General features: G+C 39.6%; 1 protein-coding gene across 9 annotated transcripts in view; it reads right to left on the bottom strand.

Moving 5' to 3' along the window:
* The window catches only part of Btrc (beta-transducin repeat containing E3 ubiquitin protein ligase), a 183,530-nt gene that overhangs the window by 93,428 nt on the left and 64,550 nt on the right, over positions 1 to 25,552 (bottom strand). For 6 of the 9 annotated variants that reach the window (XM_037207314.1, XM_037207322.1, XM_037207321.1 and 3 more), the window contains one exon: positions 21,096 to 21,203. The exons of the other annotated variants lie outside the window; for them this stretch is intronic. In XM_037207314.1, the coding sequence (XP_037063209.1) occupies positions 21,096 to 21,203 (108 nt within the window). The remainder of the gene's footprint in view (positions 1 to 21,095; positions 21,204 to 25,552) is intronic. 9 annotated transcript variants of the gene reach the window in all.

Genomic DNA, 25,552 nt, shown 5'->3' with positions numbered 1-25,552 from the left:
CCTTGATCTTTTTAACCTTTGTTTTTACTTTAAATCTTGCTGTCTCATTTTCTGGTAATATCTATTATAGAAAAAAGGGGGAGAGGTATATGTTTTTAAAAAGAAAGCAGCTAACAGAACTTATACCAATTGGATTGTCAGGTCTCTAAGTAGGTTAACACGGAGTAGAATTAGACTAAGAATTTAAAATGTAAATGAAGCATGCTTCTTTTCTGGAAGGGCCAAAGGTTATACACACTAACAATTCATTTCTTCACATGTTTACGCTATCATTACCAAATGGCAAAATGAAAATAAAACCAAAACATTAACTTGGAGTTCTATTGGGAGTGGTTTAGTACATTTTTGGGGATGATAAAGTAATTTTACTTCCCCAGTGATAAATAATCTTGTTTGTGTTGTGTTTAATATAATGCTCTTTGACAAATAGCAGATTTCAAAAGTATTTTTCTCCAACAGAAAAGAATTTTTTCTTTTTTTCCTTTCTTTTTATTTTTTTTATTTCTTTATTAAGAAATTTTCTACTCACTCCTCATGCTATCCACAGACCCCCCCCAATCCAACCCCCAGCCCTTTTTCCCAAGCCACCCCGCATCCACACATCCCCCAAATAGAGGTCTCCCATGGGGAGTCAGCAGAGGCCAGTTCACTGAGCCTAGGCAGGTCCAAGACCCTTCCCCACTGCACCAAGGCTGTGCAAGGTGTCACACCACAGGCCCCGGATTTCCAGAAGCCTGCCCATGCACCAAGGACAGATCCTGATCCCCCTGACTGGGTGCCCCCAAACAGTTCAAGCCAAACAACGCCTTCCATGTCTGGAGGGCCTAGTCCAGTCCCATGGGGGCTCCACAGCCACCAGTCCACAGTTCATGGGCTTCCAGTAGTCCAAAAGAAGAATTTAACAACAGAAATTCTATTTAAAAACAACAATTTAAAAGGATATATTTGTGTGTTGTTCTAACAAAATTTATCCTTGATTCTATGGTCTTAAGTTGTAATGCTGGAGACTATCCACCCACCTCTAATCATCCATTCTGCTAACTATACAGCATTTTGTTTATATTTCTGACATTCTACAACTTGGTTACACTATTACTACTTTCCACAGTCCCTGTCTTCTCTATGTAGAATCATAAGAATTCGGCATTATTTTTTACAAATTATTCCCTGCCATTTGAAATGAATAATTTTCTTTGGTAATATTAATAATCCTTTGTTGATTAAAAAATAAGTGAGAAACATTAATTCAAGCATTCCTAGATTATTATAGTTTTGATTCTCACCATTTTGGAATAAAAATAAAAGCCACCCCAACTAAATAAGTAGTTGCCAAAAAACCAGACAGAGGTAGGTAATTCTGAAGATTTCATTATGAATTTACCCATATTTGATCATTCTCTTACTTCCTATATTACTGAGAAATTATTCTATTCTTGTTATCCAGTGGACTTTCCCACCAATCACATATCCTTACAATTACAAACTCTGCTCTTCTCTGATTTTTATAAATGTTTTTATAAACTGCTTTGTCTACTTCAGAGTCTGATATGTATCAAACACTAATTTTTCATACTATAGCAGAAAGCATTGAAATCTGTAATATTCACTTTTTGGCATCAGTGTGTCCTGCCAGGGTTCCCTCTGTGAAAAACCACCCTTTTGAACATCCTTTGCTTCTGCAGACAATGAAGAAGCAGTTAGCTTCAAAATCAGTTGCCTCTCACTGACTGCTGTACAAAGGACAATCTGGGTAGTGGTCAGTAAAGAAAGCAGTCATTTCTAAATGCCAGTGCTTCCCAACATCTCCTTTCCTTCTGAGTGGAATGAAGTCTGAGAGCACTGACTGGTGGGTCATTCGACCCACGAGGGCCTGGAAAGGTTTCAAGAATAACAGAGGTCATGTAATTGCCAAAAGAGCATTAGCCACTCAATCATAATGGATAATTAAATGACCTACATGATTCCTGAAATAGCTGCTCTATATTTGGTCTATTACTTGCGTCCCTCAAGATAAGCTACTTGTCTGGTCTGCCTTGACCCGCTAAAGTCCAACCTGCGCCTGGAAACTAGCTGCAAGCTTCTATTGCTTTGAAACCCCACCAGACTGTGCTTTCAGGAGGACACACATGAAAAATCAATCTGTATCCCTCTCCCTATTGTGCTCTCTGGAATACAAATGACTAAAGCAAAGAAAAAAATTAGTAAATCCTTGGCTTAGATCTTTGAGGGAATAGAAACAAACAAAAAAACAAAAAAAAAAAAAAACAAAAAACAAAAAAAACCCAAACTAACCAAAAAAAAAAAAAAACAAACAAAAAAAAAAACCATAAGAACCATATAAAAAGAATGCTCTGATGATTCTTAAAAAAAAAAAAAAAGTTTTCCTCATACGCCTGAGAAGAACTTAACATTTGATTATAAAGTTAGAGGTATTTATTTATTTTGTAGGTAGCAAGTCATTAAAATGCCAATTGCCTAGGTTGCATTTTTATATAGGGCTGGCTATTGGACTCCTTACTGGCCTAGTTTTTTAGTCCATACAGAAAGTAAACTGCCTCTCAAAAAAACCAAATATACACAGTACCAATTGTTCACACAATAAAAGTAGCAAAAATATCCCTCAGTTTCCGCTCTCTCTCAATAGATTAACTCACTACAGTACTTGATTAGAAAATACGAGCAAACTGGAGCCAGCTGCGTGGAATACCAATCTACACTTGAGAATCTGCTTCTCTGCGGAGGAGACAAGGTTTGCTGTGGCCCTGGAGGTAACTTCACAGCTAGCAGACACTACAAAAGAGGCAAGAGACAAGGAATCCAACAACCCCACAATAATAGCAAGGGACAGAGATATGAGGGACGAAAGAGCTAACATTTAGAATACCCTAGAGGCCAGTACGGCTTTTCCGTTTCCACAGGAAATTATGTAGCTTGAGGCTACCAGCTACCCTGATCTCTTACTAGTACATGGATGGCTTATTAAACCTAGAACATATCTGTTTTAGTTAACTTCAGGGTAGGGAGGGGGGCAAAAGGGGAGGAGAGAACAAAATGTACTTAAATGCTGGATTTTTTTCTCCAGGCTGAATGCCTTTCATCCAATAAGACATTCAAAGCAGTGACCCAGCAAATGGATTGCAAAAGCAATCTTCCATCCCGTTGCCACATTATCATTCCTATTCAGTATTCTCCGTGAGATATCTCAATCAGCTGTGTGTAAGTGACAACGCAGCCCATTGCTGGGTTAATTAAACATTTGACTTTAACACCCTCCCCGTCATTAAGCAAATAAAAACAGATAATTCAAACTGCACTTCATCCTCAGGGTACACAACACACATGTCAAAATTAAGAGAGTCCAAGGCCTCCAGGGAATTCTGCTGAAGCTATAATCAGTTTAAATCTTATCTGGTTTATCAATTATTCTATTGATTAAACCAAAGCGATTATACACAACTCCTCTGCCACATGGGATTGATGTCAGCAGAGCAAGAAAATAACTCCAGGAGGTTCCAAACTGATTTAAAAAGCGACCAACAGACAGACCAATAATAGTCGATTATTACATACCAGTGATCCATACACTGAAGAGTTGATTCTTAGTTTCAGGCAGTGAAGTGAACTGTTTCCAATCACCACGTCCCACTGACATACCTTACAGTTGGCTCCAGTAGATTTATGTTGTGAAGATCAACATATGTTCTACTGATTTAAGCAGAAGCTAGCACTCTCAGCAGCTGAGATACAGTTTATAGATACAGGCCCCTAGCTCCAAAAGAAAAAAGCTCAAGCAGAGAAAACTAAAACACTTTTTAATTTCCTTTCCTATGTGTACATGGCTAGTAACATGCAGAGATAAAAAGGCCATCCTTGAGAACCAATTTTTCTGAAATTCTCCTGAAAATCCAGCTATTCCAGCCTGAAAACTCCATATTTCTGAAAAACAGACTCTAAGACATCACAAAGACCTTACCACAAAGAGTCATGACTTCTTTTATTAATTCCAAGGACAAACATCTTCAATACTATTAATAGTGCTGAAAATATTGAGCTGCGTCTTCAAATAAAATGTTGATAACTAAACCCTAGCATCGAACTTCTACCAGAAAAATTTAACCACGATTTAGATGTCCTCCAGTCCAGTTCATTGAGTGCTATCCTTCAAGTGTCCAGGACCCCTAGCACTTCAAGGTCATGCCCTTCTGTATATGAGAAAAGCACTAATAAAAGCGAGTAACAAAAAATGGGAGAGGGAGGACTTGGGTTACTCCACACCTGAAATCTGTGCACTAGCCATGCTCTTCAGAGGGAAGTATGCTCACTGCTATGTTCACACCGCATGTGCCTTCAACCAGAAATTAACTTATCTCCTTCAGATTTTTTTGTTTTCAGGCAGACTAGGTAAGAAAACTGCATTAGCATGCTGTATTCTACACTCACCACTAGAAATACTGAGGGTGCTATTTGTAAGGGTATTCTTTTTAAGAGGTTTGTTCTCTGCAGCTGTTTTCTGCTTGCAGTGTATTTTGTGTAATCAGCACATCATCATAAATACATTGGCTGGTCCCCTGAGGGCAGCTGTCAGTGTTTAATTTACAGAACAACCTGGCCAATGTGAATTTTAACACTCTAGCACTATGGCAAGGAGTTACCACACTCTGTGAAAAACAGGTTTCTATGAATTTTTATATCAAGAGCTGGTCCCAGGACAATTTAAGCTTTAGAAATACTGTTTTAAAAAAATACTTTCTACCTTGAATGGAATGAACTCATTGATGGCAGAAGACTTGAAGGCACTCCCAAACCCCAAGTGGGCACTATCAAAGGTAGAGAAGGATAGAGAATTACCTACCAGCAGGAGGCACCGTGGCAAATGTCATCTGACTTTAAACTACCTGTAGAGTTGCCCAGATCACCAGCCATCCTGAAAGGGTGTGTAAAGTAAAAGCCACGCTTTTCAAGAGACAGACTAGTGTGACGTGCATTGCTCTTCTCTGCTGAGATGAGTTATACTGAAGATGATAATAAATACACGACTTTTCTTGGATTGCTATTAAACCAGATAAGTCATGAATGGGGAAAGGGAATGAAAGTAAAAGGTATTAACAGTGATCCCTTCTCCCCATATGCACAGGAGTTTGTATATAGGTTCTCAGTCAATGTCTAATGAATAACTAAACTAAAAGTTCCTTGAGGACCAGGTCTGAATCTTAATTTATGCCCAATACTTTGTAAAACGCCTGGCACATATAGGTGAGTAGAATGGAGTTATGGTCCTGTTATTTGTAGGATTTAAATCTACATGATGTCAATGGTATTTTATAATTCAGTAAAATGTCCTTAAAGTCACTATAAAAAAGGTATGTGAGTTCAAGGCCAGCCTGGGCTACCAAGTGAGTTCCAGGAGAGACACAAAGCTACACAGAGAAACCCTGTCTTGAAAAACCAAAAAAAAAAAGTATGTGTTAATGTCAGGTATGGTGTTTCAAGCCTATAATCCCAGGATTATGGAGGCAGAGGCAGAAGGATCACTGAAAATTTAAGGCCAGACTAGTCTACATAGCAAGTTCCAGGCCAGCCAGGGCTACAAAATGCCCTGCCTCAAACAAGCAAGCAAACAAACTGCATATCTTATTTCTATCATTTTAATGAAAGTGATTAGTACATTAAACCCAAGTAAGCCAGTCTTACAATGAACAACATGGGCCTAAAATACTGGCATATTCATGGGAGCTGAGGAGATGGTACAGTGAAAACCAGAGTTCAGCCAGTAATCCTAGCAGAAGGTGGAGACAGGACACCCCAGGGCAAGTTGGCTAGCTGGACTTGCAGGACTGGTGAGATTCAGTCTAAGGAAAAAGTGGAAAGCAGAGGGCTGGAGAGATAGATCACTGGTTAAGAGCACTGGCCGCTTTTCCAGAGGACCCAGGTTCAATTCCCAGCACCCACAACTGTTAACTCCAGTTCCAGGGGATCTGGCGTCCTCATATAGCCATACACGCAGGCAAAACACCAATGCATATAAAAATAAATAAATGTTAAAAAAAAAAAAAAAAGCAGAGAGCAATAGAGAAAGACATCTGTCAATCTCTGGGCTTCATGTACATGCACACAAAAAAGTCACCTGATTGTATTTTCTCATTAATGAAGTAGCAGTACATACACATTCCATAAATCCAGTGAGATTTATATATGAATATATGTACACATTAATGTATGTATATTCCTGTTAAGGGGTATTTTGAAAGTCAGAATACCTAGAGTTAAAAGAAACAAATTATGGTTCAAAATTTGTTTTATGAGACAGGATCTTGCTATGTAGCCTGGCTGGCCTAGAATTTGCTATGTAGATCATCAGGCTGGCCTCAAACTCACGGAGATTCATCTGGCTCTTCCTCTTCTGTGCTGGGATTAAAGGCGCACAAATCACCACTCCAGGTCTGATCTGTCTTCTACTGCTTTTAACACTGCACAGAATCATACTGCATGATGTCTTTAGGAATTACTAAATTGTGCTAGATGTGGTGGTAAATGCCTATAACCTTAGCACTTCGGAGGTGGAGGTAAAAGAAACAGACATTTAAGGACAGCCTCAGCCACAACAGTGAGTTCAAATCAGCCTAGGCTGAGATGATGAGATCCTCTCTCAAACAAAAACAAACACACAAATAAAAGCATTAAGTTGTGACTAATATATTCTTTAAAAAAGAAAAAGCCAGGTGGATCTCTATAAGTTCGAGGCTAGCCTGTTCTACAGAGTGAGATCCAGGACAGGCTCTAAAACTACACAGAGAAACCCTGTTTCGAACAACATACATACATACATACATACATACATACATACATACATAAATAAATAAATAAGAAAAAGAAAAAAACTACTTCACTGTGTAGGGTATCAAGCACACCCAAATTTATGTTAAAACTATATTTAAGCCACCTAATGGACCAATGCATATACTTTAAACTTGCTCTGGTACTGCCATAATTAAATTTTCCTATAGCAAATTTTCACTTTATGTAAGCAGAATCATATACCTCCAAGATCTCATAACCTCTTTGGTGTTTTATTTTTATTTTGAGGTAAGACTAGTCTCAAATACTCCCATCTCAATTTCCCATACTGGAATTGCAGGTATATACAGCTCATAGCACCTTTAAATTTACTGACTGCCAAAAAGTATTTCTGACCACCAGAAAAATGTTATATTTAGGAATACAATGACATTACTAATTCTGCCTATTATGCTATGACAATTTATACATGCAATTCCTTTTATATTTTTGACACATACAAAGCAAAACGAGAAAAAAAATGCCATAATCAGTTTTTGTTGATTAAAGGTTAGAAATTTTTAATTCAGTTGAATAATTACTTTTGTTCATAAAAATCCTATCTAATAAACGACATCTTAATTCTAAGAAATTAATCAGATTCTTTCTTCCTCAATTCATAATTTTAAAATACATGCTAGGACCTTTTGAACTAACCAGGATGGGGTTAGACTGAGGTCACAGCAGATCAGATGACTACCTTCTCTTCCCTGGAGACCATGGAGTAGTTCCAGAGGCTGCCATTAGATAGCAGCACAGTACACACCATCAGTCATATCTCTTACACCCTCTCCCACAAAGGCTGGAATGATCTCAGTCCCTTCCTCCCTCTCTCTCCTCTCTCTCTCTCTCTCTCTCTCTCTCTCTCTCTCTCTCTCTCTCTCTCTCTCTCTCTCTCTCTCTCTCTCTCTCTCTAATTCAATTAGCGTAGTCGGCAACTCCAGAAAAGAGTAATTCAATTAGTGCATTGTGTAGCTCTACAATACCTCTCAGCAGATGTTCACCATCTTCGGGAACTGGAGCTAGGTTTCAAATACCTGTATGACTTAGATACGCCACACATATCATTTGTCAAAGTGCTTACATATGCTTTTCTGACTTCAAACAAAAGGTAAGGAAACAAACCAGGGCTAACCTCCTAGAAAGGTTCCTAATTTTAGGCTGCCGTAATTAAGTTACATTTTCTAAATTTTATTTAAAACAAAATGCACCTTAGCCCTCAAAAAGGCAAGATCTCAAGTATGAGGCCAGGATGGACCACAACGTAAGCTCCTGTCTCAAACAAACAAACAAACAAACCAAGAGGAAACTCCTCTCCCCAATGTCCAGCTCCACCCACACTCTACATGCTCTAATTGTGGAGGATTTCCATGTTGTTCTGCAGCGCTAGGGCTTGGACCTGAGGCTTTCACACATGCCTGGCATGTGCACTACCACTAAGTCACACCTCCACACCTATTACTGTCCATTGTTTCGCTGCAGTCTATCTAGTGATGGATTCTGAATTGTAATGAAGACAATGTCAAGATGGGAGTGTATTTACAAGGAAAGACAACCAGAATGGTAACCCCCAAATAAGGTTATGAAAAGGACAGAAATGATGGTTGGTCTCTTTTCAAAGAAACAATAGAATCTGAAACATTCAACATGGGAAAGAGAAGATAAAGCAACAAGACAGCTCTCCTCAACACATAAACTTGTCATTCCGAATCCAGAAAGATCAGTTCCAGGGCCCTCCATCCTCTCATCCCTAGTAGTTCAAAGTATGGGAACCTCAAGAACAGGGCACAGGATTCACATGCAGCATGGACACAAACCCCAAATACTTATCTCTAGATTTCTTTAAATCTAGTAAAACGTAACTGTTATGCATATAATTGTCATTCAGTATTGTTTAATAGCAAGAAAAAAGTCTGTTCAGTACACATCACAGGCCTAACTACATTTTCTGATCCAAACTAGCTGGTTCTGCAAACATAAAACCAAGGATATATAGGGGGTGGGGGACAACTGTCTATGAAAGAAGAACAATTACTCTGTAAAACATAGAGTTGGGAACAGTAAATGGACAAAGTTTGACTCCTTGCAGGAAATCTTCCTAACAAACCAAACAAAGGAGAAAAACAACAAGAAACCTCACTGAGTTCACTTCCCCCATATGGGTAGAGATCAAGCACAGATTAGATGACCCCTGCCAAACACATAATAAAGGACACCTGTATTAGGAAACATGTGACTTATTTCCTCTGGTATCCTTTCCAATACTAAAATTCCATAGTTTTGTGGATACACTGATTTTTTTTTTTTTCCTCATGAGCTAAGCCTGGAATAAAAGTTATAAAGCTAATTCTCACACAGGTGTGATGGTGTGAAAGTTCACAGCATGTGGACAGTTTTTTTTTACTAAAGCATTAATAATATACCACAGGAAGAAATTTTGTAACTTCCCTGTGTTAGATTCAGTAAACCGTAAATGCACACACATTCCTGGTCCCATTTCCAAAAATCCCAGTTTTTTTTTTTTTTTAATAGGATTTAAAAGACTGGTTTGTTTCCTCTCAGCCTCTGGAAATCAGCAAATGATGTATCAATTTCCAGAAGAGTAGTGTTTTGGTTTTTACACCTCCCCCCCCCTCCACCCTACCCCCCCAGATGGATAGTGGGTTCTTACAGCCTATATACAAATGTTAAGTCAATATTTGTGTTTAAAACTACAGAGCAATACCTAAAAATAACAGTAACTAGTTTTTACTGTCCTTGGCTTGGGTCTTTCTGAGCACTCTATTTCTAAAAATAGGGGGTATATAACTCTGGATACAATAGAGCAGGACTTTATTTTGCAAATTCTATCTCCTGTCTCCCATCATGACCTCGAAACAGAACTAAGAGATATTAGGTAGCTCAGTGGTAGAGCACATAAGCATGCACAATGCCCTGGGTTCAATCCCCAGAACCTCCACTTTAGTTCTAGGGCTGGAGAGATGACTCAATGGTCAGGAGCACTGGCTGGTCTTACAGAGGATCCAGATTCAGTTCCCAGCACCTACATGGTGGCTCAGAACTATCTGTAACTCCAGTTCTAGAGGATCTAACACCATTTTCTGGCCCCATCAGTGCCTCACATCTCACATACATACAGACAAAACATTGGAGGAAGCAAAAGTTTTGTGTTTTTTGTTTCTTGTTTTATTTTTTTTTGAGACAGACTTCTCTGTATAGACCTGGCTGTCCTGGAACTCACTCTGTAGACCAGACTGGCCTCGAAGTCACAGGGATCCACCTGCCTCTGGATGCTGGAATTAAAGGCATGTGCCACCTCTGCCTGGCTTAAATGGTTCTTCTTAAACATTACTATAAAATATAAGTTTTGTACATTAAAACATTATTTTTCTTACTACAGTTTCAGTCTTTGATAAATTCATCATTTGGGTAATATTAAAATAGTGGAGTTAGGGCTGGGGAGACGGCTCAGCAGGGAAAGATGCTTCCCTTGAAGCCTGAGTTCGATCCCATTGGTGGAAGGCAAGGACTGATTCCAGCAAGCTATCCTCTGACCTCCACACAAATAAACTGAATTAGAAATTTTTTAAAATCTAAATCAATAAGTAAATAAAAAATAGCAGGTTAATTCCCATTTGACCAGCAACATTACGATATAGTCGTTACTCGGCCTAGCAAACAATTTCATTGTCCGCTCACACCTGTCCACCAGAGCTTTCCTAACTTCTGCCTCCAGACAGAAGTGAGACCTGACGTGATTCTTCCTCATGACTGGGGTTCTCATAGACCCTGACAGTCACGCACTAATCCCACTGTAACCTCAGAGCTCGCGTCTTTGTTCAAGTGTTGGGTTCATTTGGTTCTGTTGGTGCCACTTCTCTTTAACGTCGTCCCTGTATGTGGTTAAGGCAACTCCTTCCAACCCCTGAAGGAGAGCGGACAGACAGGGTAGGAAGGAATGAACCGCCAACACCTCAAACAAGAAAGGTTGCTTAAAAACTAAGTGTCACATTCTGACAGTTCAATATTTCATGACCAATACAAGGACCGTGCAACGACACTGCAACTTTAAATCTTTCCCTCTGTGTCAGCCTCTCTCTCTCTCTCATTGTAATGCCAAAGGGAACAGCAATCAGAGTGGAGATGTTCAACGTGATAGAGGTCAGGACACCATCGGATCAACGTACCAGAAACACGACCTTGTTTATTTTTTTTCCACAGTATTATTGTTTACAGGGTGCTTTGCTCGTGTACCTTGTGGTTCTTAGCTAAAAGATGAAATTACAGCCCAGGATGAAGCGCTCAGGCACACATCCAATTTGTGTTTCCATCTCAGAAAACAAAAAGCTTCTAAGGCCCTCAGGCTGCCATTCAAACTTGGAGGCTGACATTTCTAACAGCATGAACCAGAGAATGGCAGAGAGAATGATCTAATGCATTTCTGACTTGTCAATCAAAGATCTCACCTCTGCTGTCTTGTAAACAGTTGGGGGCCATCTAACTACATTCATAAACCTAGGGAGAGCTTACTGCCAGCTGGGGTGCTGGAACTACACACTCTGGCTTCCAACACCAAAACCATGATTCAGTTTTATGACCTCACTGCAAATAGTGCATAGGCACATTTCCAGGACCACTGAAATGGAGCTAGGGTAGGGAATACAAAAGAGATTCTGGTCAAATACTGTTATTTTCAAGCTGTTGGAATCCTGTATCCATCTTATCCTCATTTTACTAATTTCTCTCAAAGGACTACACTATGCTACAGTTGATATTCTTAAAAAATTAACCTGCCACTTAAAAAAAATCTAGGGGAAATGCATTACTATTAAACTAGAAATGTTCCTTATGGTTTACTATCAGCAAAGAATGTGATACAAAACAGTGACTAGTACAAAAGGAAGAAACTACATTAACAGCAGCAGCTTCATTTTAATGAAGCTAAGGAGGAACTTAAATTCAAATATAAAGCTTTTGATACTTATAGTTTTATATTTACTAGGTAGGAATGGTGAGTAGGTTTATGTAGAACATGAAGATATAAGGAGATTACTAATTCCTCATGGTTTCTCTTACTTATGACTATATGGTACGACACATAAAAAAAAATTAGGCCCAATCAAGCTAAGACTTTAACTTGGTACTTAAGGTTCATGTATGCAAAGGAACATTTGCTTTCTTCATGCAAATTTTACAGGGAACAGAATTGGAACTTAATTCAAATTCATACCAAGAAACAGACAGCAGCTTTTCACTGTATATCTATGAACGTAAAGGAAGGTGACAGATAACCCAGCAGGAAAAGATACACTGCACAATCCTGCTGCCACATCCCAGTTCCAAATAACTATTTCAAAATATAACAAATCTGGTCTCCAGAGGACTGCACGTGAGAATGTAGAAAAGCTCAAATCTATTCAATATCATGCTCAGAGAAAAACAAAACCCATGTGCACCAGTTCCTAATAGTACAAAAGTACAGTTCTTAGGGTCCTTTGAAGCTACAGTCAAGTGTATATGCTTTTGGTTTGCTCACACGCTTAAGCATTCTTAAAACACCCTGGCTTAAACCAGGTAGTGGTGGTGCACATCTTTGATTCCAGCATTCGGAAGGCAGAGGCAGGCCAGCCTGGTCTACAGAGGGAGTTCCAGGACAGTCAAGGCTACACAGAGAAACCCTGTCTTGAAAAACAAAAACAAAAACAAAAACAAAAAAAAAAAAAACAAAAAAAAAAACACCCTGGCTTAAATAAATGACAGTTTCCTGAATACTGCCTATCTACCAAGATTTTTTATCTTGACAGTCCACATCTCAAGTCTAGAAACCAACACAAGAGTGGAAAGCAAAACAATAAAATCCTACTACATAAAACAGAACAACAGTGCAAGACCCCTAACGATTCCTGAACAGCACAAACAGAGCACATGGGGAACTATGGCCTTTACTCAGCACAGACATGGAAATAACAAGAGCTCTTCGAATGTAAAAAAGTAACATGTACCTCTCTTCAGAAAGTACAGATGAGTCAAGTGCCCACAGCAAGAATCATCTCTCAGAGAGGGCGCCTGATCGCCCTCGCTCCGCCAGCTCAGTTCCATTCCTGTGGCTTTCCTTCCTGGCAGCACTTGTCCTGACTAACTACCCCTTCTGCTATTACAGGTTCTGATGGAGTTAAAGCAGTGGAAGGAGAATCCACTATTATTCAATACATCTAAATGAAGAAATAAACACTTGGTGAATATTTCTATTTTTATATCCATCACGAAGAATAAGTGTTTCAAGGAAATCTGATTTGTCTCAAGATGAGGATTGTTGCATATTCTAAACATTAGATAAAGTCATACGTTACCCCATAAATGAACATTAGCTACACTTGGACATGTCAAAACACATGTCAGCAATAGAGGAATGTGTTATTAACAAACATGAAATATAAAATAATTCAATAACCACGCAAACAGCTGGAAAGACAACCAGCCCAAGATGTCACTTCTTCAATATAGATTATTCCCAAGATAAGGCAAAAATGTAGCAAACTCAGATCATTTCTACATTTTACAATTGAAAAGTATACATAAAAGATGAAAATACACAAGCTTAACACTAGATTTCAATGTTACCGATAATATTTTAAACATAATTCCACTATATTTTTTTAAATTTTGTGTTTCACACACAATGCATGCACATACACACCCATGTGAACACACACACACACACACACACACACACACACACACACACACACAGGCACGCTTGGCTAGTGTGTGGATGCTGTGGTTTGAACTCAAGTCCCCATGCTTGCACACCAAGACCTCTCACCCTCTGAGCCATCCCAAGTCCCCTCACTTTAAAGACATGATTTTCAAAAGTATATTTCTAACACTTCACATATATGCTTTAAAACTGGACTTAATCAAGACTAAAAGGATCATTTTCAGTCAATATGATGATTTTCAACTTTTCTCTAGCCTGATGCTCATCATATTCCGCACTTTAATTTTACTGCATTCTTTTACAAAGTAAGGGGTAAGCTGCAATGAAACAGTCAAATAATTGCCCGAATACACGCTGCTGTGAAGATAAAGACGTTGACATCACTGAAACTGAACTGTTAGTTGGCTGGCAGTGCCAGTCTTTAATAGCCTGAAATGTGCATTTGTTCATGAACAAGAGTCCAAATTCAGTACACAGAATTAACTCAGAGGGGATCATCACAGTGAGTTGTAAGAAAGCCAAATATATAAAATTGGAGGACTTCCCATAAATCAGATTCAGCATGTTTTTCTTTTCTCTGTGCAAATGTGTGATGTTTGGAATGACTGTTTAATTATCATGATTTCTTTCTGAATACAGAACATCTGTATATATGTATGTTAAGGGACTACCAGCAACATAATGCTTCCTCTTTTCTTAACCCATATTTGTTACTGGATAGTTTTCTTCAAATTATCTAAGTCTGCTCATTCATTAATTCAGCAAAAGTATGAAATATTACTTTTGACAATGGAAAATAAATGAGCAAAACCTAGTCCAACCTTCAATGAATTCAGTCTAATGGAAGACAAAGACACTCGGAGCAGACTAGTCACCCTGGGGCAGCCCAGCACTGCTGCCGCACAGTCTGGGAACAAATGTGTGACTAGCCTGAGAGGGAAAGGAGTGAAGATCACAAAGGTTTTATCCCATCTCAACCGAAGCTCAGTCTAATCTTAAAGACCAAGAGTTACCTAGAGAGGTAAAGACACACAGGCAAACAGCTGTGCGGGCAGGTCCTCAGGGAGAGTGGTTAGAGGACACAAGACAGAGAGAGACGCATCAGAGTTTGGGCAAATGCTGCTAGTTTCAAACTTCTTTGTATTTTCCACAGCTAATAATAAATGTCTGATTTATAATTAAAATAAGAATACAAACAATAAGAACATTTGAAAACCATTATTTGTCTATAAAAGCCTATGAATACACAGATGCACAGTTATGTCATCCCAGACTAATGGAAGTAAGTATGTTAACTAATAATAATTAAAATTTATATAATATATTATAATATTTACATTATTTTACAATTATATAATGTAACATTATATAAGATATGCTATAAATTATTATTATTAATTACTATTCTTGGAGACAGGGTTCATGTATCCCAGGCTGGTCTCAAACTTGCTATGTAGCCAAGGATGACCTTGAACTTCTGGTCCTTCTGGAATTACATGTGCCATCACATCTGATTTATGAAATGCTAGGGATCAAAAACAAAACCTCAAGCACAACAGAAAAGCATTACACAAACTGAGCTGCATCTCCAGCCCAATACCGATCACCTTCAAAGAGAAAGACTGGAGCTGGAGAGATTGCTCAATAGTTAAGAACAGAGCCAGGCTCAGATTTCAGGTAACCCTGCACCCGAGCCCTAGCCCCCTTCCCATATGCAGTTCTATTCATTAACATGACGTACATTTTTGTTGTTGGTGTTGTTGTTATGGGAGGATCTATGTAGGCCAGGCTGGCTTCAAACTTGCTATGTAGCTAGACTGACCTTGAACTTATGATCTTCCTGCCTCCACCTACAGATTGTTGAAATTACAGTTCTGTGCTTCCATATCCTAGAGGTTTATTATAATTATTTAAAATAAATTAATAGTATTTTTCTACTCTCATTTCAAATAATAAGTATCACAGAAGTAAGCTACATGCATAAAATAAGTTTACAGTCCCTCAAAATTTTTTTCCTTTTTATTTATTCTTTTTTCATATATTACATCCCAACTAGTTTCCCCTCCCTCCTCTCCCCACAGCTCCCCTCTCCCCCAGATGCACTCCTTCTCCTTTCTCTTCCCCTCAATAATTTTTTTGTTTTGTTTTGTTTTTCGAGACAGGGTTTCTCTGTGTAGCTTTGTGCCTTTTCCTGGAACTCCCTTGGTAGTTCAGGCTGACCTCGAACTCACAGAGATCCACCTGGCTCTGCCTCCCGAGTGCTAGGACTAAAGGCGTGCGCCACCACCGCCCGGCTCCCTCAGTAATTTTTAAAGAGTTCATACTGTCCTCACAATCAGTAAAACTGATATGTCTGGTGGCATAGGGCTATAATCTCAGACCCTGGAGGAAGAGGTATGAGGATTGGTAGGTCAAGGCCAGCATGGGCTACACAAGACCTTTCCTCAAAACACAAGAATAATGTTAGTGAAACAACCCTTCTATAGTCAGAGTGTTACACATCTAATCGGGTCAAAGCTGTGCTCAAATCCTTCCAGCACCTTGTCCATGACCCCTTGAGTCCTAAGTGATTAGGTCATCAGTAGCTTCCCTAGGACTTTCTCTGTAAGTTTCCATTTCCTCTGTCATCTCTGAGATAGTTCTGTCTTGTGTGTGTGTGGGGGGGGGGAAGGTGTTAATGCACCCGAGTCATCCCTGTCCTCAGTCTCTCTCTGTTTAAATGATTCCTGCTCAGTTTAGATCCTCAGCAGCACAGGTTACCCTATTCTTCTTACCTGAACTCTGATTAGACCAATATTACTTTGTAGTATTTATGGTGCTAGAGACAGAATTCAGGGTCCTGTGCACACCAAGCAGGTATTCTTCCACTTAGCCCTGACTCTAGTCTGGTCCCTCTTCTAAACAGTCTATTAATCTCTGCACATCTTTTATAGAATCAGTTTGGGGAGATTATGTCTTTGGGATTATGTGGCTTCATAGCTTTCATGCTCATTTCACAACAGAATATAAATATAAAAATCATGCGCACACACACACACACACATATATAAAAATTATCAAATAAAAACTGGCTTCTGGGGCTGGAGAGTTGGCTCAGAGGTTGAGAGCACTGATTGATCTTCCAGAGGTCCTGAGTTCAATTCCCAGCACCCACATGGTGGCTCACAACCATCTGTAATGAGATCTGTTGCCCTCTTCTGGCCTGCAGTCATATATGCTGTATATATAATAAATAAATAAATCTTTTAAAAAAAAAACTGGCTTCTATATACACAAAGATAAATAGGTCTCATCGCATTCCCAAAACAGGTTATGACACCTATGTAGTGAAGAATTAACCTTATTCAAAAAGAAATCTGGCCTTTACCCTTGATTATCAAGAAGTGATCTCTAGGCTTATTGACCTCTTGCCGACAGAAGGGTCTCTTTGGACACTGGAAATATAATCGACATTGAGAGCTTGAAGCCACACTGTATCAGTTTTAACACCAAGAGGATAGGCTTCAATGTGGCCTACAGGGATGGGCTGGAGACTAAAAGCCAGCTATGCGGGCAGTAAGCAAATAAATCTCAATAAACATAACTTTGGAGGTTGGTATATATTAACATACACTGTGGCTGGGAGGCTATAACATTCATGGTTCCATGGAAAGAAGATGATTAAAAATTCTACATTTCAACTCCTCCAAGATCCTTTCCTATTTGTCTCTTCGGGGTTTTTTTTTTGTTGTTGTTGTTTTGTTTTGTTTTTAATTAAGTACTTCTTAAAATTATTTACTTAGGGCTGGAAAGACGCTTAGTGGTTAAGAGCACTGGGCTTCATTCCCAGCATTCGCATGATGACTCATAACTATCTGTAACTCCCGTCCAGTTGAGTAAAACTTTCTTCTGGCCTCTGCAAGCACTGTATGCATGTGGTACACAGACGTACATGCAAACACCCATACACATAAAATGAAATAAATTACGCGCGCGTGCGTGCGTGCGTGCGTGCGTGCGTGTGTGTTGTGTGTGTGTGTGTGTGTGTGTGTGTATGTGTGTGTATATACATCTGAGGACTGGGGGGAGTAGTTCCTTCCTGCTTGCTACCTTGTGGGATTCAAGGATTGAATTCAGGTCACTAATCCTTACACACTGAATCATCTCTCTGGCCCCTGGATGTCTCCTTTGGATAAGTTTAACCTGTATCCTTTTCCTGTTAATAAACTGTATCACTGCTTTCAGTAAATTATTTGAATACTTTCAAGCAAATTACCAAACCCAGAGTGACTGTGGAACCCCTAAAGTGTGTACCTAAAGTGAGGCCAATCTTGAAGAGCCTATTCCTTGAGACTTTACAGGCTGATTAAACTCAATGAAATCAACTAAAAACCAATAGGTTAGCGGGGCTTGGTGGCACACGCCTATAATTCCAGGGTTTAGAAGGCCAAGGCAGGATGCACTAAAGTTCCAGGCCAGCCTGGGTTATAAAGTGGTATTCTGTCTCAAACAAAACAATAACAAAACAAAAACAGAAAACTCAAAATCAGCAGAAGTTAGACTGAGTTCCTCTTAAGGTCAGTTCCTTCCTCAGCAGGATAGTTGTTAAAAAAACAAACAATACACAATTCACCCTGAGATGAATTGACACTCTCAGATTATCATATATACTCTCTAACAAAGTAACAATGTATATGATGATAATGATGATGATGATAAAAGCAACAACTATTACCATGTGTCCACTCAAGTCTACAGCCACCACTTAACAGGTTTAGAAAAGGAACATCAGGCGGGGGTGGGGGGGGGGGGTGGCGCACACCTTTAATCCCAGCACTCGGGAGGCAGAGCCAGGCGGATCACTGTGAGTTCGAGGCCAGCCTGGGCTACCAAGTGAGCTCCAGGAAAGGCGCAAAACTACGCAGAGAAACCCTGTCTCGAAAAACCAAAAAAAAAAAAAAAAAAAAAAAAGAAAAGAAAAGGAACATCAGATCATACTAACAGTAAGTGACTGAATGAAAGTAAGTAAGTAAGTAAGTGGTCTGAATAAAAATGGCCCCCACAGGTCCATAGGGGGTGGCACTATTAGTAGGTGTGGCCTTGTTGGAGGAAATATGTCACTGGGGGGTGGGCTCTGAGGTTTCAAATACTCAAGCCAGGCCCAGTGTCCCTCTCCCTCTCCCTCCTCCCTCCTCCCTCCTCTCCTCTCCTGTCCTCTGCTCTGCTCTCCTCTCTCCTCCCAACTCCCTGTTGTCTGCTGATCCAGATGTAGAACTGTGGGTTACCTCTCCAGTACCACATCTGCCTGTGTGCTGCCATGCTTCCCACCAGGAAGATAATAGACTAAACCTCTGAACTGTAAGCCAGCCCCAATTAAACGTTTTCTGTTGCTAGAGTTTTCCACCTTGCCCACAGTCAGGACAAATCTTTGTCACCCGCCAGTCCCACAGCCGCTCAGACCCAACCAAGTAAACACAGAGACTTATATTGCTTACAAACTGTATGGCCGTGGCAGGCTTCTTGCTAACTGTGCTTATAGCTTAAATTAATCCATCTCCATAAATCTATACCTTGCCACATGGCTGGTGGCTTACCGGCATCTTCACATGCTGCTGGTCATGGCGGCGGCTGCAGTGTCTCTTGCCTTCCTGTTCTTTTATTTCTCCTCTCAGTTAGTCCCGCCTATACATCCTGCCTAGCCACGACCAATCAGGTTTTATTTATTGACCAATCAGAGCAACTTGACATACAGACCATCCCCCAGCACAGCCAAGTGCAGACCATCTCAGACACCTGCACTCAGGCCCATGGTCCTAATCATCCTCTATGCGGACCTGCTGGGTAACGCCACAAAGAACCCAAGAAGGGCTCCCACAGGACATACAGAACATCCCACAGCAGTTTTCCTTTATAAAAATAGCTGGAGAGACGGCTCAGAGGTTAAGAGCATTGATTGCTCTTCTAGAGGTCCTGAGCTCAATTCCTAGGAACCACATGGTGGCTCACAACCATCTATAATGAGATCTGATGTCCTCTTCTGGTGTGCAGGCAAACATACAGACAGAACACTATACATAATAAATAAATCTTTAAAAAAAAAAAAAAAGAACTGCTGTGGTTACAGTAATAAAAATCCTAACTTAGACAGTGACAATGTATTTTAAAAGATTTACCTATTTTTAGAGTCAACATGCTTTACTATTTTAGAGTATAAGCAAAGGAAGATTATTAATGTTAAACTGTACAAAGGAAAATTAAAGTCTCCAGCATGATCATTGCTAAAACAGTATCGCTGAAGACTGGTAACTGTCAGCCCTTACTTTCTTTCCTTAAGACTTAATCATGGGTACTTTCATATTTAGTTACAGCTTGTCTGTGAATTTCCTCTGAACAGATACTGAACTGCATAGGTTAAAAACAACTAGGTAAATAGCTGAGCATGTGGCTCACTCACTCCTATAATTTCAGTTTTGAGGCTAGTCTGTTCCACAGAACCTAGTCCTGTTTCAAACACTCCCCCACTACACACACACACACACACACACACACACACACACACACACACACAATTAAAAAACAATTTGGGGGAGTTAGAGAGTTAAATGCTCTTTCCAGATGACCTGAGTTTGGGTCCCAGAACCCATGTCTGGTGGCTCACAATTGCCTGTACACAACAGCTTCAAGGAATGTGTGTGACACTCCCTTCTGGCCTCTTCAGGCACCTGCATACACATACACATAAATAAAACTAAAATATACCTAAAAGGAAAACAAAGACCATTTTCTATATTATTATAAAATGCTAAACACAAATTCCAAATACCTGAAGTGGATAGACAACACTTCTATCAAGAAAACAATCATCCATGGTACCCTAACCCATAAGCTCTGAGCACCAAGTTCTTTCATTTTCCTCTCCAATGTTCTATTCTCTTCTTCTATAGCTTCTCTTACATCACGGAACTGACCCCTTGGCCTCTAAGAAAGACTGAGAGGAGCTAGAGCCCACCAATCATGTAAAACCAAATGGACTGTCTCAAAATGAACAATGCATCTACAGCTTTACCACTCTGAAACTAGAAATCATCTTTAATATACAAGTAACAAATAGTTCTGATACATTACACACACATGGATAGTAGCATAGTAACCCAAGCATTATGAACACAGTAGTCATAAGAAAAAACATAAAATGTTTGTGCATCTAATTTCAATCACCTAATTACATGATTTGACCTTATGAAAGTCCAGAATGAACAGTACAATCTGAATTGCTATTTAGATTGTTTTAAAAATCAGTATAATGCTTCTACAAGATCTGAAACCCACCACCAAGTTGTGCTATGTTCATTTTGACAAACCAATTATGATAAAGATTTTTTTAAATGGATTAAGTCTAGGTCTACATTAAAAGTTAATCATAAAGAAATACTGAGTGATGTGAAATACAGGCTATATAAAGGAGAAGAGGTGGATGGAAGTAAATCATAGGAAAGAAGAAAGGACATACTAATGAATTGGACACACACACCCCACCAACAACCCACAGAGACAGAGAAAGTACCTGGAAAGCTGTGAGTGCGCCAGTCCCTGGGTTATACAGGCATCGCAGCGAAGGCATGCTGTCCGCCAGGCTGGAGCAGCCCAGCCACAGAGACCTGGGCATAGAGCACTGCAGAGAGAGGACAACGATGAGATGGGACAGTAGGAGACAGGATGGCAGATTACAGGGATTTTCAAAGGTTGGGTGAATGCAATATTCAAGTTGTAGCTGGCCTTATGATAGAAACGCTGCAGAGGGGATGAGATGCAGTCTCATTACATAGGCTTAGCTGGCCTGGAGCTCACTATGTAGAACAGGCGGCACTCTGCCTGCCTCTGCCTCCCAAGTGCCACCACACCCAGCTATGATAGGAACATTTTCAAGAAACATAGTACATGTTCTAACCTCTGAGAAATTCAAAAGAAGCACTAGCAGCCAAAAGGCAAGAAAGAGAAAATAAGTTAGAGGTCCAAAAACCAAGTATGCCATAAAATTTGTCCCTATTTTTCTAAAAATACACCTGAACTAGGAAACTTACTTCTTAAGTATAATTGACTGATTCATTTCCTTTTTGGACCTTAACCATCTTTTATAAATTCATCATAAAATGAAATATTATACAGCCTAAGCAGAAAAAAAGAGAACTTTGTGGTAGCATTACAGTATTAAGAATGGTAACTTAGAAAACAAAATACCACATGATAATTTTTTTTTAAAGTAAAAGCATTGTATCCCTAGGGCCATAACAGCAACTAACACTGCACAGTTTGCATATGCTTTATGTATCCTGTTAGTCTGTTATTCATTAACCAAAATGCAGTTAACCATAGCAGCTGCCTCTTCATCTTTCCAGATGGATTAAAGGGGGTGGGGCAAGAAACAGTCCAAACACAAACAACCAACAGGGGAAGAAGGATAGGGACTGTGAAAGCTGAAGTACCAAAACCTTCAGCTAGGAAATGATGGGAGAGAGTAGTGTATTCAGTGAGCAAAACAAGTGCCAGTTCTGATGACACTAAACACTGTTAGTGTTATTGCGCTTTGAGGCTGGGGGCGGGTAGTTTTCAGGTGTGTGTGTGTGTGTGTGTGTGTGTGTGTGTGTGTGTGTGTGTGTGTGTCAGGGGTCAACCTCAGGTGTTGCTCCTCAGGAGCCATGCACCTTGTTCTGTGAAATGAAGTCTCTCACTAGAACCTCAGACTTGCTGATTAGGCTGGCTGACCAGCAAGGGCCAGGGATCCTCCTGTCTCTGCCTTACAAGAGCTCGTCACATGCTCAGTTTGCTTGTCTGTTTAACATGGGTGTTAGAGATGGAGCCTGGGTCCTCCTGCCTGCCTGGAAGGCACTTTACTGACTGAATCATCTCCCTGAGCTCTGTTTAGTATATAAGACACTATACATGGCAGAATGGACTCTACATTCTTCATGTTTCTCTAAAAGTAACCCAGGATGAAGTTCTGTCCATTAGCTTGAGCACTATGACAGTTTAATAATAATAATAATACCCAATAAAATACTAAATACCCAACCACACTCAATAAATACATATTTTAAAATAGAGAAGTCATTTATTCACAAGAAAAATTGTACAGAATGTGAGATAATGTTCTGGTTCTTTTACTTCTTTAAATAATTAGTAGAAATTAGCAATGAGATGCAAGATACAGTATTCCCTACTCACACTGTCTCTAATTCAAATAAGGAAAACAGGTGCTAAGCTCCAAAAATGATCCAATCTAGAGTCCTGCTTACAGGTCAAAGTACTTGTCTATTCATACTCATGAATTTAGAGAATAGCACAGAAAGTAGAGACTAGAATCCAGACCTCCTGCTTCCTAGAACTCTTCTCCTGCCTTCATCATCCCTATATCAAGTGGGGATGGAGGACTTCAAAGGGTATCTGTTAAAGGCATCACTAGATAACACAACACGCCAAACAGTGACATCAGTAGTCAGTTCTATTCACTGCTTCAGCGATTCTTCACCTCAAGCTACAACCCATTTTATAAACAGCAGCTAAATGAAGAGTTGTCCTCGGTGGTATGCTATGCCATTCCCAATGGCTCCCTGTGCTGGCTGTATGAAAGCAAGCATACTGTTGTCAACCTGATCTGCTCTACAGCCTCCATCAACTCACCACCTCCTCCTTTTAGCTGGCTCTGGCACCTTAGCTACTATTTGGTATTCTACTTCAGTGCTTATCTGAGCCCTAACACACTGAAATTTGTAATTCCTGTGCTCTTTACTTCTGCCATCTACAGCTACCATTTAAGTCTGTGTCTCCCTGGCACTATCGATTTCAGTCCTGTCCAGCTGATCCTGGCACTTGAAATACTCAGATTGGGAAAAGAGAACAAAGGGGACAGTTAGGAGGATGTAAAGTTTCTGTCGCTTTGAGAATCCCTGCCATGCACTGAGGAACCAAGAATGCTTTCCTGGGGCAGGAGAGATGGCAGAGAGTTAAGAGTTCTGCTGCTCTTCTAGAAGATAGGAGTTCAATCCTCAGAACCTACAGTCCCACATAATCTAATGCCCTCTTCTGGCTTCCACAGGGACTGCATGCACGTGGCGCACAAACATGTATTCAGGCAAAACATCCATACACTCAAAATAAAAATAAAATCTCAAAGAAAATTTTAATTAAAAAAAGTATTCTTCACTGAAGCCAGGAGCAGTGATTACTACGCCTTTCCTCCCAGCAAGCCTGTCTCATATACTGATCTCCAGGTGAGCCAAGGCTACATAGTGAGACCCTGTCTCAAAAAACCACAAACAAAAGACAGCTTCACTGAAATAATCCCCCGCCCCAAACAGGGTTTCTCAGTGTAGTTTTGGTGCCTGTCCTGGATCTCACTCTGTAGACCAGGCTGGCCTCAAACTCACAAAGATCCACCTGGCTCTGCCAGTGGGATTAAAGGCATGGGCCACCAGCTGAAATAATTTTCATAAGTAAGTTATATTAAATTTTTCTTAAGGCTAATGTTTTAACAATTTATTCAGTAAGTATTTATTGAGTATCTTTCTTTTTCTGGACACCAGATACAACAATGGACAAAAAGAAATCCCTTCCCCCTTTTCTGTACTACTTGTGATGGAGGCAGGACTTGATGCATGCTGGACAAGCACTCTACCACTGAGTTATGTTCCTAGCCTTTAAAAAAATTTCCTTTCTTAGTGGGGCATGGTGCCTCACAACAATAATCCCAGAACTTGAGAGCCTAAGGCAGGAAGATTGCCTCTAGTTCATGATCATTTTGAGTTTACACAGTGAATACCATGACAGCCAAAGTTATTACCAAGCTGGCATCAAACAGACAAACAGACAAACAACACTTTCCTTCATGGAACTTATATTCCATCAGCATTAAATCCCTATACATTAAAGATTCCTAATATAAAGAAACCATTGTTAAGACTTACTAATTATTGTGTTATTCTTTAAAGACATGGTACATTTATTAAGTGTTTATTTAAGGCTGATGGGTAAAAAAGTAGTTTCATCTAAAGGAGGATTTCAATTTGAGATACAGATACACACACACACACACACACACACACACACACACACACGGTAGAAAGGTTTAAGTATATAAAAAAGAATGCAGAGAAATAGAGTAAGCTTGGAAAACAGCTGGTCAGAAGAGGCAGTACTCACACATGCAGCCATACCAAAGCCCTCTGCACAATGCACAGTAAGTACCACTGGTCTAGAACTCAACCACAACCCCTTTCTTCACAGACCTGGGATTCTTCTTTCTCATTACAATGTACATATTTATTTGTATTTGTGAGAGCTTCATGGTTAAGTTTTGAAGGCATTTCTCCCAGGAATTATTTGTCTCCTCTGTTTTCCATATGAATCTGTGCTATTGTTTCTACCACTTGATGAATTATTATCTGAGCTTCTTTCTCCTCATTCATACATCCCAACCCTCCATCAGAACTCTTCTAACCACTAAAAATCTAAAGGGGCTTACCCTATCTACTTAAAATGAAATTTCAAAATAAAATTATGATCAATAATGAGCCACATACACCCAGGGAAGCCACTATATATATATATATACCGGTGTGATTTCCAAAATAGTATTAACTTCCAAACACCACACAGAGGATGCATTCTTGATTATTACAAGACAATTGGTATGGGTATGGAAACTGCACTTGAATATAGTCAGATTTGCACATTACCATAAGATTTTACATATTATGGCTCAATTTAAAAACCAATTTTCAAATTGGTTTGTATTATAATAATTAATCTTATTCATACTGGTAAACGCTACTTAAATCTTTGAGGAAAACAGATCATTATAAAATAAGTGGAATAGACTCTAACTTTACCTGTTTCCGTTCTTTCTTCTAATTTAAGAACATTTTTAAAATGAAGGGAGAGAAAAGGCAAAAGAAACTTAGGCAATGAGAGTAGAAAGCACTGCCACTTTGGCTGCCAGGCCCATGAGCATTCTGTGCCTTTCAG

The sequence above is a fragment of the Peromyscus leucopus genome, chromosome 1 (genome assembly GCF_004664715.2).
Source record: "Peromyscus leucopus breed LL Stock chromosome 1, UCI_PerLeu_2.1, whole genome shotgun sequence".
Classification (NCBI taxonomy): Eukaryota; Metazoa; Chordata; class Mammalia; order Rodentia; family Cricetidae; genus Peromyscus; species Peromyscus leucopus.
This window is presented reverse-complemented; position numbering and strand designations above follow the sequence as displayed.